This window comes from Moschus berezovskii, chromosome 9, assembly GCF_049115385.1.
Source record: "Moschus berezovskii isolate FMDL1 chromosome 9, NW_MosBer_1.0, whole genome shotgun sequence".
In the NCBI taxonomy this organism is placed as follows: Eukaryota; Metazoa; Chordata; class Mammalia; order Artiodactyla; family Moschidae; genus Moschus; species Moschus berezovskii.
In genome coordinates this window covers 64,511,435-64,528,170 of record NC_142468.1, presented here as the reverse complement: position 1 = coordinate 64,528,170, position 16,736 = coordinate 64,511,435, and the positions used below count along the sequence as shown (strand labels likewise).

General features: G+C 37.0%; 1 protein-coding gene across 1 annotated transcript in view; it reads right to left on the bottom strand.

Annotated features, from left to right (window-relative positions):
• MDGA2 (MAM domain containing glycosylphosphatidylinositol anchor 2) overlaps positions 1-16,736 on the bottom strand; it is a 962,529-nt gene that overhangs the window by 234,323 nt on the left and 711,470 nt on the right. Inside the window, exon 8 of the mRNA XM_055436380.2 lies at positions 2,105-2,398. Coding sequence (XP_055292355.1) covers positions 2,105-2,398 — 294 coding nt within the window. The remainder of the gene's footprint in view (positions 1-2,104; positions 2,399-16,736) is intronic.

Below are 16,736 nucleotides of genomic sequence, written 5' to 3'. Positions count from 1 at the left end.
ACATAACCAGATTCATCAAAAGAGTTAAGAATACATGAAAGAGAGCTTTTTGAAAGACATTAGGGCATTCTCATCAGCAACTGGCCAGACTGCTGGCACCTAGCCATGTTTCCTGGTAGGCTGGGGAACTTGCCTCTGAGAGGAAGTGTTGTTAGATTATACCTTCTGCTCTGCAAAGTCACCTTGGGATGCAGATCTTTTCCTGATCATTAAATGAATTTGGCTTTGCCTATGTCTATTTATGTCTTTTAGTCAATTACATTCTAGTGACACTAGAGACAACTGTGCCAGTATTTATCTTCATCTGATATTAATAGGATTGCATTTTAAGACCTGGTGCTGAACTTATTATATATGAAATCTATTAGGAAGCAAAATGGGGGAAGTTAGGTCATCAAAGGAATCCCAGAGGTTAGTATATTCTATGGAGATTAAAGATCCTGGCTCTTGAAACTTTAATTCAAAATTCCTTAGAGCCAATGGGTTCCACAGCTTTTATTTGTGTCACAGCTTCCACAAAGAGGTGTGAGCAGAGTGAAAACAAATTGCCCAACAGCTTTAGGAACACTGAAACTTCCTGCATAACCCTAGAGGAAAAACATATTCCTATGATTACCAACAAGAATGAAGTACTCCAAACTGTATCCACGTCCTGATTACCTGAGGGTGTCTCTTATTTATTGGAGAATTGAGGAGAGGTTTCTTTAAAATTTTGTTTTTCTTTCTGAAACTTGTTTTCACATGAACCTCCTACCCCATGAGCTTCTTATCATGAGTATAAAGGCCAGTGAGGAAAAACAAAGGTAATATTCAACTGTGGAATGGAACTTACCATTTAAGAGCTGCATTCTTTACAGATAAAACTAGTTAAGATACTTGACAAGTATAAGTTTGCTTATCTACAGGACAAACAGCACACTGAAAGCTGAGTTTCTAAAGTATAGGGACAGGAAAGGGTTAAACAGCAGCCCGAACCTTGCTCTTCACATCACTCACACTCACACTCCTCATACATAAACATGTGCATTGTTATCTGTTGCAAACGTAATCCTTCCATACTTTAATTATCTTTCCAAATTTAAAAGTAAGATAATTCAATCTGCCAACATCTTTAAGACTAATTAAAAAAATAGACATTTTGGACTGATTTCTATTTTCCATTTTCTGCGTTAGAAAAGAACCACAAAAGAAAAGAACATCACTGCTTATTGAAGTGTATAGTTACTTCCACTTCATTCTTTTTCTTAAAGATTTTTGCCACCATGTATATAACAAATAATACCTCAACTAAAATTTACAGCAACATCCCTGGAGTTTGAACAGATTGTGAATAGCTTGCTTCTTCTCTTCAGTATTATCCACACCACCTGCTATCCAAAATACCGGGCATCATTCTCTAATAACCCAACATCAGTGACATGGTTAAACTTCTTAATTTCATGAGTTTAGGCATTTTTACACTAAAAGCAAATACAAAGCACACTATGTATACATTTTTTGTTAGCCCTTTCAATGAAAACAGTTAAAAATCTATCCTAATCAGCTCTCAGAGTTAAATAATTATCTGTTAGGAAAGTAAAGCAAAAAATCAGCACCTAATATCTGCCTGAATTATCTCAATATTACTACAATTATGTAATCTACCCTTACAATTTCAGATAGCAAACATAGCATTGAAATGACTAGGTCTCCACAGTTTAAGCAAAGGATGCCCTGAAATAGGTGAATAATTTGGGCAAAGGACAGGCAATTGCTGAAGCCGAAACATAAACAGTGAAAACAAAAGAGTATTATAATCTGAATTAGCAATTACTTCCAATTTCCATTTTGCTTCATTGCACATGGCCAGTTTTTAACCATTAAGCTTGTTGATTCTTTGGCCTTAACCAATGACATAACACCATCATAATCATCACACACATGCTAATACAATTCTTTTCCATTAGTGTGTATTAGCTCAAGTAATAGGCAGACTTAGGGAAATTATAGTTTAAATTGGGTAGCAATAATGTAGAAATATTGGTTCCTAATCCAACTCCAAAAGTTACCTAATTTTCTTCCCTTGTCCCCCCAATAGAAATACATAGAAAAAAAATGTACTTACACTGCACAATGAGCTGCACCAAGGCTTCTCTTGGTTTCACGTTAAATCCATTATACTGGCTGGTCTGACATCGGTACATTCCTGACATTTCCCTAGATACATTCACAATCCTCAGTGTTCCATCATAACTCTCCATTTGCATATTCCCGTCAGGCATTGCGACTTCTTTATCCGCTCTAGACCAAAGGATGATGGGTTTAGGTTTTCCAGTTACTTGACACTGCAGTTCTATTGTGTCTCCTTCTCTGGTGACCAAAGGTGATTTTTCCTGTGGAACAGTCAGATTGGGTGGAACTTGAAATGGGAAAAAGAAAATTTTTCAAGGTTAGTATATACTGGTAAAGCATATTCAAACACAGAAAATCATAAGGAAACAATTTCTGCTGGTTGAAGAAGTGTGACAATTCAGATGACAAAAATTACACAGACCTTGGGAGTAAGTGGCACATACCCTCATTTAAGTAATTCTAAATTGTTTTCATGTTCTCAAATGAGGACTTAAAACATTAGCAAGATAAATAGCATTAAACTGGAACGTGAATGATCAACATAAGAACAATCTACTCCATGATTTGTCATTATCAACCATTAACTGGGTCTTTAACATCTGCATTTCACAGAAGAGTGATCCTACTTGCTAAGGTAAGATTAAGTTTTTCAGTCTTCTGGTTCTTAGGCCATTATCTCTTACCCAAGGATGCTATAAGAAAGGGATGAGAGATATTATAGACTTAGTAAGTACAATAAGTGCAATAGGAAGGGGAAAAAGAAGAACCTCTGACATAAAATCCAAAGTTCTGAAAACTGATTTAGAAACTGACCAAACTGCTAAGGTTTAGGATTTGTTCTCTCCCCTAAGAAAATGAAATGGAACAATGGATTACAATGCCACACTCTGACAGCTGAATGAATCATTCTTTTCGATTTTTAATATTTTTTGACATTTGAATTTCATATGATTTGCCTTGAACACATTTTGAGGTCATTGTAAATAGGTTGTCATGACATTGCCACTATTAATATAAAGTGTATTTCAAGTGAGTTTTGAAAAATATATTTCAATAATATAAGAATGTAATTTTCTCAAGTAAAGCTAATTTCTGATGGTGCTGAAGATATTTATTAGAAAATTAGGTTGATTTAAAAAATAATGTATTATTATGTATTTTGGCTGTGCTGGGTCTTTCTTGCGTTGCAGCGGCTTCTCTAGTTGTGGTGCGTGGCCTCAGTAGTTGCGGTGTCCGGGCTTATAGCTGCAGTATGTGGGATCTTAGTTCTGTGACCAGGGATCAAACCCAGGCCCCCGTACTGGGAGCACATTCTTAGCCACTAGACCATCATCTTTAGCCACTAGACCACCAGACTGATTTTATAGGAAGTTAACTTTACCACACTTGAAAACATGAACTAATAAAAGGGAAGTATTATTCAATGAGTTTTTTTTTTTCAAGGTATCTCTCGTTCCACTGGAAGACTTTTACTTCTCATACAAATGTGTACGAATTCAGAAGTATTTATACAATAAATGATCTGTAAGAAAAGCATGGGCTAAATTAGAATGGCAGAATAAGAATAACCAGAAACATACACATAATTCTATCCTTGTGAAAATGTCATACATTTTCCCCTTCGGAGGTAATACTGCATATGGACAAAAAGGCAAAAATTTTCTTTGCCCTTCTAGCATTACTGTGCTCCAGTGCCCAGGAACAAAAACAAACATATTTAACCTTTAAGATATTTTTCTACTAATGTTGTACTGTTTTTCTCTTATACATATAGAAAACATAATTTACAAAGTGATATCAGAATTAATTATATTGCTGTTTAAATATCTTCATGTTTACTTTTTCATTTAATTCCTTCATTCACTTCTCGTTTAAAAAACTATTTAAACCATGCACAGCATCTTAGAAATTAGAAAACATGAGACATTTACCACTATTTTCTTGAAATATATATACATTCTAGGAAATGGCATTAACAAAAACACGTTTAAATATGGCTGCATTAAAAAAACCTGTATGATTAAATCATTTACTCTTGTAAATATAAACAACTAAATAACATAGCGAAATAATTTTCTCTTTTTGAAGTGAACCACCAGAGAATGATACAATACTAAACAAGCATCGAACAGCAGACAAGATGGCGGAGGAATAGGACGGCGAGACCACTCTCTCCTCCACAAATTCATCAAAAGAACTTTTGAACGCGAGTAAAGTCCACAAAACAACTTCTGAATGCTGGCAGAGGACGTCAGGCACCCAGAAAAGCAGCCCATTGTCTTCGAAAGGAGGTAGGAAAAAACATAAAAGATAAAAAGCGAAACAAAAGAAGTAAGGACGGAGCTCCGTCCCGGGAAGGGAGGCTTTAAAAAGAGAGAACTTTCCAAACACCAGGAAACATTCTCACTGGTGATTCTGTGGCGAGCCTTGGAAGCTCAGAGGGCCACATAACCCTCTTTTTTTTTTTAAGATTTTTTTAAAACCCACAGATTACCCGCCAAACGGTAACTCCCAGCGGAGAAGCAGCGCAGACGCCTGCATACGCCATTAGCAAGCAGGGGCTGGGCAGGGAGGAGCCGGCTGAACTGCTTAGAGAGAGGACTGGGCTTGAATGCCGCGAGGCAATCTGAGAGAACTGGGGAGAGCAAAGCAGACTGTGGGATAGCTTCCCCACGAAAAGGCGGAAAGCTATAATCTATGACTCGGCCAGCCCCGCTCACAGAATAAAGGACTGAGCAGAGCGAGCCGGCTGCGGTCGGCCCATGCCCCATTCCCCGCCGAGACAGGCAGGGAGTGCAGCCAGAGACGGAGCGGGCAACCGCAGCCCCAGAAAGGCATCTGATACAAACTGCAGGCAGGCTTGTTGCTATTCAGGACTTCTTGGGCTCGGGCCGGTTGATATCCCCCTGAGAAGGTGCGCCGGTTGTACACCCAGAAAACTGAGTGGCGGGGACTGGGGAGGCGATAAGTCGCAGAGACCGCGCTCGCCAAACACCTGGTCCCCTGAGCTGCTCGGACTGGGGAAGGCACAAAACGCAGGCCCAACCAAGTCTGCGCCTTTGTGGAGTACCTGAGAAACTGAACTTGAGCCGCTCAGACCTGGGAAGTGCATACAACCCAGTGCCGGCCTCGGACAGTTCCCGGCAGAGCAACCTAGAGCCTGTGCAGTGTAGACTGGGACAGCATACGTGCTGTGAGTGGGGGCAAACCCAGTGTGGCCGAGACGCTGCGAGCACTCCCCACAGACGCCAGAGATATTCGACTGCAGCGTTCCTCCCTTCCCAGAACAGGACTGAACAACTGAGCCTTAAAAAGTGTCCACCCACCCCCTAGTATCAGGGCGGAAATTAGACACTGAAGAGACCAGCAGACAGAAGCTAAAACAGAGGGAACCACCTTGGAAATGACAGATAGAGACGTCTAGAGACTACTCCAAGAATAAGACCAAAAACCAGAGGCAAGAGTCTTAAGCCCGAATCCTGAGAACACCAGAGAAGTCCTGACTCCAGGGAACATTAATCGATAGGAGCTTATCAAACGTCTCCATACCTACGCTAAACCCAAGGGTCAACAAGTTCCAGAGCAAGACATACCACGCAAATTCTCCAGTAACACAGGAAACTAGCCCTGAGCTTCAATACACAGGCTGCCCAAAGTCACTCCAAACCCACTGACATCTCATAACTCATTACTGGACACTTCATTGCACTCCAGAGAGAACAAATCCAGCTCCACCCACCAGAACACCGACACAGGCTTCCATAACCAGGGAACCTTGACAAGTCACCTGTCCAACCCCATACACAGCAAGGAAACTACATAATAAAGAGAACTCCACAAACGGCCAGAAGACGGAAAGGCCACCCCAAGCAAAGCAATATAAGCAAGATGAAGAAGCAGAGAAATACCCAGCAAGTAAAGGAACAAGATAAATGCCCACCAACACAAACAAAAGAGGAAGATATAGGGAATCTACATGAAAAAGAATTTCGAATTTTGGTGGTGAAAATGATTCAAAATCTTGAAAGCAAAATGGAGTTACAGATAAATAACCTGGGGAAAAGGATTGAGAAGATGGAAGAAAGGTTTAATAAGGACTTAGAGGAAATAAAAAAGAGTCAATATACAATGAATAATACAATAGATGAGATCAGAAACACTCTGGAGGGAACAAACAGTAGAATAACAGAGGCAGAAGACAGGATAAGCGAGCTAGAAGATAGAATTGTAGAAATAAATGAAACAGAGAGGAAAAAAGAAAAACAAATTAAAAGAAATGAGAACAATATTAGAGACCTCTGGGACAATGTTAAACGCTCCAACATTCGAATCATAGGAGTCCCAGAAGAAGAAGACAAAAAGAAAGACCATGAGAGAATACTTGAGGAGATAATAATTGAAAACTTCCCTAAAATAGGGAAAGAAATAATCACCCAAGTCCAAGAAACCCAGAGGGTCCCCAACAGGATAAACCCAAGGCGAAATACTCCTAGACACATATTAATCATATTAACAAAGATCAAACACAAAGAACAAATATTAAAAGCAGCAAGGGAAAAACAGCAAATAACACACAAGGGGATACCCATAAGGATAACAGCTGATCTTTCAACAGAAACTCTTCAGGCCAGGAGGGAATGGCAAGACATACTTAAAGTGATGAAAGAAAATAACCTACAGCCCAGACTACTGTACCCAGCAAGGATCTCATTCAAATATGAAGGAGAAATCAAAAGCTTTACAGACAAGCAAAAGCTGAGAGAATTCAGCATCACCAAACCAGCTCTCCAACAAATGCTAAAGGATCTTTTCTAGACAGGAAACACAGAAAGGGTATATAAACTCGAACACAAAGCAATAAAGAAAATGGCTACGGGATCGTACTTATCAATAATTACCTTAAACGTAAATGGGTTGAATGCCCCAACCAAAAGACAAAGGCTGGCTGAATGGATACAAAAACAAGACCCCCATATATGTTGTCTGCAAGAGACCCACCTCAAAACGAGGGACACATACAGACTGAAAGTGAAGGGCTGGAAAAAGATATTCCATGCAAATAGAGACCAAAAGAAAGCAGGAGTAGCAATACTCATATCAGATAAAATAGACTTTAAAACAAAGGCTGTGAAAAGAGACAAAGAAGGAAACTACATAATGATCAAAGGATCAATCCAAGATGAAGATATAACAATTATAAATATTTATGCACCCAACATAGGAGCACCGCAATATGTAAGACAATTACTAACAAGTATGAAAGGGGAAATTAACAAGAATGCAATAATAGTGGGAGATTTTAATACCCCACTTACATCTATGGATAGATCAACTAAACAGAAAATTAACAAGGAAACACAATCTTTAAATGATACAATAGACCAGTTAGACCTAATTGATATCTATAGGACATTTCACCCCAAAACAAAGAATTTCACCTTTTTCTCAAGTGCACATGGAACCTTTTCCAGGATAGATCACATCCTGGGCCATAAATCTAGCCTTGGTAAATTCAAAAAAGTTGAAATCATTCCATGCATCTTTTCTGACCACAATGCAGTAAAATTAGATCTCAATTATGGAAGAAAAACTATTAAACATGCCAACATATGGAGGCTGAACAACACGCTGCTGAACAACGAACAAATCATAGAAGAAATCAAAAGAGAAATCAAAATATGCATAGAAATGAATGAAAATGAAAACAAAACAACCCAAAACCTCTGGGACACTGTAAAAGCAGTGCTAAGGGGGAAGTTCATAGCAATATAAGCACACCTCAAGAAACAAGAAAAAAGTCAACTAAATAACCTAACTCTACATCTAAAGCAACTAGAAAAGGAAGAAATGAAGAACCCCAGGGTCAGTAGAAGGAAAGAAATTGTAAAAATTAGGGCAGAGATAAATGCAAAAGAAACAAAAGAGACTATAGCAAAAATCAACAAAGCCAAAAGCTAGTTCTTTGAGAAGGTAAACAAAATTGACAAACCACTAGCCAGACTCATCAAGAAACAAAGGGAGAAGAACCAAATCAATAAAATTAGAAATGAAAATGGAGAGATCACAACCGACAACACAGAAATACAAAGGATTATTAGAGAATACTATCAGCAATTATATGGCAATAAAATGAATAACCTGGAAGAAATGGACAAATTCCTAGAAAAATACACCTTGCCAAAACTGAACCAGGAAGAAATAGAAAATCTGAACAGACCCATCACAAGCACGGAAATTGAAACTGTAATCAAAAATCTCCCAGCAAACAAAAGCCCAGGTCCAGACGGCTTCACAGCTGAATTCTACCAAAAATTTAGAGAAGAGCTAACACCTATTCTACTCAAACTCTTCCAGAAAATTGCTGAGGAAGGGAAACTTCCAAACTCATTCTATGAGGCCACCATCACCCTAATCCCAAAACCTGGTAAAGACCCCACAAGAAAAGAAAACTACAGGCCAATATCACTGATGAACATAGATGCAAAAATCCTTAACAAAATTCTAGCAATCAGAATCCAACAGCATATTAAGAAGATCATACATCATGACCAAGTGGGCTTTATCCCAGGAATGCAAGGATTCTTCAATATCCGCAAATCAGTCAACGTAATATACCACATTAACAAACTGAAAAATAAAAATCATATGATTATCTCAATAGATGCAGAGAAAGCCTTCGACAAAATTCAACATCCATTTATGATAAAAACCCTCCAGAAAGTGGGAATAGAAGGGACATACCTCAACATAATAAAAGCTATATATGACAAACCCACAGCAAACATTATCCTCAATGGTGAAAAACTGAAAGCATTTCCCCTAAAGTCAGGAACAAGACAAGGGTGCCCACTCTCACCACTACTCTTCAACATAGTTCTGGAAGTTTTGGCTACAGCAATCAGAGCAGAAAAAGACATAAAAGGAATACAAATTGGAAAAGAAGAAGTAAAACTTTCACTGTGCGCTGATGACATGATCCTCTACACAGAAAACCCTAGAGACTCTACCAGAAAACTACTAGAGCTAATCAATGATTACACTAACGTTGCAGGATATAAAGTCAACACACAGAAATCCCTTGCATTCCTATACACTAATAATGAGAAAATAGAAAGAGAAATTAAGGAAACTATTCCATTCACTGTTGCAACGAAAAGAATTAAATACTTAGGAATATATCTACCTAAGGAAACAAAAGACTTGTACATAGAAAACTATAAAACACTACTGAAAGCAATCAAAGAGGATACTAATAGATGGAGAAATATACCATGTTCATGGATTGGAAGAATAAATATTGTAAAAATGAGTATACTACCCAAAATAATTTATACATTCAATGCAATCCCTATCAAGCTACCAAAGATATTTTTCACAGAACTAGAACAAATAATCTCACAATTTGTATGGAAATACAAAAAACCTCGAATAGCCAAAGCAATCTTGAGGAAGAAGAATGGAACTGGGGGAATTAACCTGCCGGACTTCAGGCTCTACTACAAAGCCACAGTCATCAAGACAGTATGGTACTGGCATAAAGACAGAAATATAGATCAATGGAACAAAATAGAAAGCCCAGAGATAAATCCATGCATCTATGGTCACCTCATCTTTGACAAAGGAGGCAAGAATATAAAATGGAGAAAAGACAGTCTCTTTAACAAGTGGTGCTGGGAAAACTGGTCAGCCACTTGTAAAAGAATGAAACTAGAACACTTCCTAACACCATACACCAAAATAAACTCAAAATGGATTAGAGAGCTAAATGTAAGACCAGAAAGTATAAAACTCCTAGAGGAGAACGTAGGCAAAACACTCTCCAACATAAATCACAGCAGGATCCTCCATGACCCACCTCCCAGAATATTGGAAATAAAAGCAAAAATAAACAAATGGGACCTAATTAAAATCAAAAGCTTCTGCACAGCAAAGGAAACTATAAGTAAGGTGAAAAGACAGCCTTCAGAATGGGAGAAAATAATAGCAAATGAAGCAACTGATAAAGGATTAATCTCCAAATTATACAAGCAGCTCCTGCAGCTCAATTCCAGAAAAATAAATGACCCAATCAAAAAATGGGCCAAAGAACTAAACAGAAATTTCTCCAAAGAAGACATAAAGATGGCTAACAAACACATGAAAAAATGCTCAACATCCCTCATAATCAGAGAAATGCAAATCAAAACCACAATGAGATGCCATTTCACACCAGTCAGAATGGCTGCTATCCAAAAGTCTACATGCAATAAATGCTGGAGAGGATGTGGAGAGAAAGGAACCCTCTTACACTGTTGGTGGGAATGCAAACTAGTACAGCCACTATGGAGAACAGTGTGGAGATTCCTCAAAAAATTGGAAATAGAACTGCCATATGATCCAGCAATCGCACTCCTGGGCATACACACCGAGGAAACCAGAATTGAAAGAGACACGTGTACTCCAAAGTTCATTGCAGCACTGTTTATAATAGCCAGGACATGGAAGCAACCTAGATGTCCATCTGCAGACGAATGGATAAGAAAGCTTTGGTACATATACACAATGGAGTATTATTCAGCCATTAAAAAGAATACATTTGAATCAGTTCTAATGAGGTGGATGAAACTGGAGCCTATTATACAGAGTGAAGTAAGCCAGAAAGAAAAACACCAATACAGTATACTAACACATATATATGGAATTTAGAAAGATGCAAATGATAACCCTGTATACGAGACAGCAAAAGAGACACAGATGTATAGAACAGTCTTTGGGACTCTATGGGAGAGGGTGAGGGTGGGATGATTTGGGAGAATGACATTGAAACACGTATGTTGTCATATGTGAAACGAATCACTAGTTCAGGGTCAATGCATGTTATAGGATGCTCGAGGCTGGCATGTGGGGATGACCCAGAGGGAGGATAAAGGGAGGAGGGAGGTGGGAGGGGGGTTCAGGAGGGGGAACTTATGTAAACCCGGGGCAAATTCATATCAATGTATGGCAAAACCAACCAATATAATATTGTAAAATAATTTGCCTCCAATAAAAAATAAATTAACTACAAAAAAAATAAATAAATAAACAAGCATCACCTTGTAAAAACAGGATAAAAAAAAGCTGAAATATTTATTCACCCTCTATGAGAAAGGATACACAGTAACAGCAATAACCTCAACATTTAACATTAATTATGCTCCTATTGTGTACCTGGCAGAGTTAGGAATTTTACATTTTCATGAATTCTCATGACCATCCTTGAATCAAATGTTTAACATTAAAATTTAACAAATGAGAAAACTGAGAATAAGAGAAGATAAATACTTTGATTTCAACAGAATTAAAAGTGAGGCAAATTGATAGCAGGTAGCTGATGTAGAGATATGAACCCTGAAGCAAGCTTTAGCAAACTATGGTGTTTCAAAGGAATAACGAGTTAGCACCAGACTCCTCTCCTTTTGCTCACAATTACTTTGTTCCTATGGCCAAACTGGAACAGTTTTCCCTGCCTGTCCCTTGGTTGGCATCTCAGGGACAATAAAAGAGTCAAGGTAGAAATGTGACGGAGTATGTAACACATGTGTTGCAAATTATCTTATCTTTTGATGTTGTATCTTATATATCTGTCTTAAATACCTATAAATAACAATACTAGAATAATTCCCATATATGGCAAAATAAATATCCAAATTATTTTACATTTGTATGAAATAAATGAAAATAAATTATACATTAAAAGATTATTTACATTGACATGAATCTGCCCCAGGTGTACATGTGTTCCCCATGTCAATGTAGGGCAAAACCAATAAAATAATGTAAAGTAATTAGCCTCCAATTAAAATAAATAAATTAAAAAAAGAAAAAATTCTGTTGATAAATATTTCTTATACATTTTATATGTTTATATTAAATTTTTTGGCTTTAATAAAAACATTATTTAATGGAGTGCTATTATTTAAAATTGGAAAATTTCACCTATTCCAAAAACAAGCCACATGACTTTGGCCAAGCTTAAACACTCTGAGTATGAATTTCTTCATTTTTGAAACTAAGAATTTATAATTAACCAGCTCCAAGGGTATTAATATTCTGACTATAGGAACAAAGAGTAAAACATTAAAGATAGGAGAGGGCTAATAAAAGTATCCATTTTCTGATTTAAGAAGATGAATATTCAAAGATCTTATTACATTAGGCCAGTCTAACAAAAAGAGATCCTTGGCTAGCTAAAAAAAACTCCCTTGTAAATGTAATCATTCATTAGATAAACTTTTCTCCTTTTGTAATAAAAATTATAGAAATGTAAACCTCAGTTTTAATCTAGGTAAGTTACAAATTTATTTTTTTAATATATTTGCTCATTTTAAAATAAATACCAAAGTCCAGTTAAAATACAGCTTATTTTCCACCCTTTCCATGATGTTTTTGAAATTTTTATTTCTTAGTTAACACTTTCTTTGCAACTTTCTTGGCTAAGAAGGTCCTAAAATGTTGTTTTTATAGGCTTCTTTCTCTCTCTCCACATTAAATTTTCCATTCTCTAGAATGCTCTCGGAGAAGGCAATGGCAAGCCACTCCAGTACTATTGCCTAGAAAATCCCATGGATGCAGGAGCCTGGTGGGCTGCAGTCCATGGGGTCACTAGAGGTCAGACACGACTGGGCGACTTCACTTTCACTTTTCAGTTTCACACATTGGAGAAGGAAATGGCAACCCACTCCAGTGTTCTTGCCTGGAGAATCCCAGGGATGGGGGAGCCTGGTGGGCTTCCGTCTATGGGGTCACACAGAGTCGGACACGACTGAAGTGACTTAGAAGCAGCAGCAGCAGCAGAATGCTCTAAATTATCATTATTATTATTTTTTTCTGCTAGGAGATTTTGTTTGTTCTCATGAATATATCTCTCTGTTTTGTAGGGTTATAATAAGAATTATAACTTTACCTCAAGATTCTTTCAGTCTGTAATTGCAGCCTAGTATGATTTTTCAAAATTCTTGCAAGTCCTTAAACCTAAGCCCTATTCATTTCTTGACTTAGTTGATAGCTAATTATGAGGACACTTGATCTGCTAGTTAAAAACCACAGACTTTTCTTTGTTTCAGCATTTATTCTAACTCATCATTTCCAATCAGCGGCTTTGGTTTCTCTATCAAAAATTTCTCTTATATCTCCCCATTTCTTTTCATGGCTATCGAAATATTTCTTAGTAAAGTCATCATTATTTCTTCTTGTGACAATGTCCTAAGTGGTCTTTCTGTTACCAGCCTAATTCTCCCTGTCATAAGATTTATCATCAGAAATGCAATTATGCTTCTGTCACTATGAAAATTTCAATCCTCAGTGAGAGTGCTCATCCTAATACTACTTTAATTAATGAAAAAAAGAAACTGAAATCAGACTGACAGATTTTATTAAAAAAAATCATGATATACTCACATAATAGATTATGATGCATCATTTTTAAGTGATGATGTAACTGACCCACATTTATTGATAAAGATATTTACATTGTTAAGCAAGAAAGCATTCTTGTAATAGTATGGCCAGCTATAACCACTATTAATAAGTGAGTAACAGATGTTACTTAATAGTATGCACCATATCATATTTTTATATGAAAAAGACAAATGCCAATGAATGTTAGCAGAGAGCTTCTTAGAGGGGAGAATATACATGATTCACCTTTATATTTGCAGCATCCCCCATTCTCTTTTGCAGTCTCTGAGTTAATAGGAACTCAGTAAAAATGCTTATACCAAATGTACAAATTAAGACAATGTGGCAGTTGATCACTGAGTTAGAGAGGAAAACAAGACTTACACGGGGAAAAATGTAGAGGAAAAGAAAGCCTAGAAGGAACTATGCTGAAACACTAACAGTAGTTCTCTCGGAATATGGAATTATTGGTAAATTTTATTTTTGGTATATTTTTCTTCATCTATCACTCTTCTATAATATGTGCTATGCATATTAGCATATTGTAGGGTTCGAGAACTCAGAGAAACTTAAAATGTTAATGCAGCCTATTTTCCAAAGCTCATTTGATGAAAACTCCACTTTTCAATAACAAGAAGAGTATCACTCCAGACACACCGATCTAGACAACACAGTCTTAGAAACGCTCTTCTAGAATCACTCACTCCTACAACATTCATTTACTTACAGTTCCACTGGCAGTGAACCTCAGTGCTCTTGCAGTTCTTTCCTGTGTTCAGCAAGTCTGGCCCTGTGTTCAGGCACTCCTGCTTGTCCCATGTGTTGAGATTCAGTTCAACGTTACCACTTAGGTGATAACTTTGCCCACCCCTAGGTTGAGCTGGTTGTTCACTCTTCTTGACCACATATTGTGTGTATATCCATTCCACCTGTACTCATGGCTTCACCCTGTATTTTCTCCCATGTCTATATCCCTGACCACACAGCTCTGTGAAGGCACAGAGCGTCTTGATCTATCTCTAAAGCCTGATGCCCTACTTTTCAGGTTGGCACAAACCAGGAAGTTATGAAATAACTGAGGAAGGAGGAAGGAGAGAGAGGGCAAAAGGAGTTAAGAAGGAGAAAAGAGAAAATGCTATGACTATAACAGAAAGAAAAGTGAAAGTCGCTCAGACATATCCCACTCTTTGTGACCCCGTGAACTATACAGTCTATGAAATTCTCCAGGCCAGAATACTGCAGTGGGTAGCGTTTCCCTTCTCCAGGGATCTGCCCAATCCAGGGATCAAACCCAGGTCTCCTGCATCGCAGGTGGATTCTTCACCAGCTGAGCCACCAGGGAAGCCCATAACAGAAAAAAACATGATAGATAAAAATCATGAATATTTTTTAAAAAGCAATAATGACCAAATGTAATAATTCTACAATTATTTCAACTAGTAAAATTTCCTCTAAAGTATATTTTTAATATAGATTTCAAATGTAGTAGTTATTGAGATCTGGGGAGGTATGTGAGAGTTAAAAGGATCTTCCTGATGGCTCAAAAGGTAAAGAATCTGCCTACAATTCAGGAGACACTGGTTTGATCCCTGGCTTGGGAAGATTTCCCTGGAGTAGGAAGTGGCTTCCAACTCCTGTATTCCTGCCTAGAGAATTTCATAGACTGAGGTTTCTGGCAGGCTACAGTCCATGGGATCTCAAAGAGTGAGAGTTAAGACAGTCAAAAAAGGGCTCTTGCAGTTTTCCTTTCCTTTCACCTTTCATTTAAGATTTGGACAGATAAACTGTAAATTAAAAACAGACAAACAACAAAAGTGCCAACAGGATATATTATTTAATTTGCTCATAATGGTTTTTGCGCTCTTTCTTTAATCAACTAAGTTATTTTTTATTAAAATACTGTCTCACAACAAAAACATCAAATTAAGTAGAAATGTAAGAATTGTCTACAACTTGGTTTATTCATATTATATTTGCTAGAAAAATGCTCTCCTATTAAAAACACAAAGATACATATAGTCTCTGATATATAGCCTATAATACGCTGTCCTTGCTTTGATTTTTCTTATCTAAAATGCTATTGTAGGAGATGCTATAATCAAAGAGACTTCAAAAACATGATATGGCACCAAAACTTCTCATTCCAAACATAAAAAAAAAAGCCAAGTAATTTGAGCACACTGGTTTTCTGTCAACTTTTCCATTGTATCACAGGTTGTAAACTAAAGCAAGTGTAGAAAATAAACATGCTTTCACTTCTTCATTAGGAAGGAAGGTGAGGAAATTCAATCTTACCTTTTACTCAGAAAATGGTGGGCTTATTTTCCTCACTCAAAAGAATACAGGGGAAAGTTAGTTCATCTCAACTATATGAGAAAATATTATGCTGCTAGAAACAAAAAAATCAGAATATGCTTATTATGAACTTATTGCTTAAAATATATAAATCTGTATAGTGTATTTTAATAGTAGATATTTAAATAAGATGCATTTCTTTAATACAAAAATTGTAATAAACTAATAAGTGGAATTGTCTCCAGAAGGACATACAGATTCATATTTTCAAGAATCCTGAAATAAGTATGGCACTAATTTAATTATATTTGAATTTTAGGGAGAAGTAATTTATAACACATATGTATGTTTTAGAGTGGAATGTATAATCCATATTTAAAACATAAATAAGACCAAAATAATATTTTGTGTTTATAAAAATGAACCTCAGAAATCAAAATTCAAGCATGCTCATGAGACTAGGTCTATGTAAACACATGTAAAAAAGTTAAGACTCAAGTAAATAGTGAATTTGTAGATTAACTAATCCAAATGAACCAAATTTATTGTATTTTTTTAACCTTCAAAAACAACAAGTGGAGTAAAACTTTCCTGTAGATTTTACGTGAGTTTCAAGCTTAGTGACCTAATGATTGAAACTCAAAGGTCAGAAAAATCCTTAATTCAGACCTCACAGTTTTAAAGGAAACATATTCTCTCACACTTGAGTGCTTTGTCAGTGTCTAAGTCAGCAGTTTTGTGTATGCTTTTTTTTTTTCCCCCTGCCAATACATTACATATTAGCTTTGTAAGCATGTGGAGAAGAAATGGCAACCCACTCCAGTACCCTTGCCTGGGGAATCCCACGGACAGAGGAGCCTGGTAAGCTACAGTCCTTGGTGTCGCAAGGAGTCAGATACGACTGAACAACT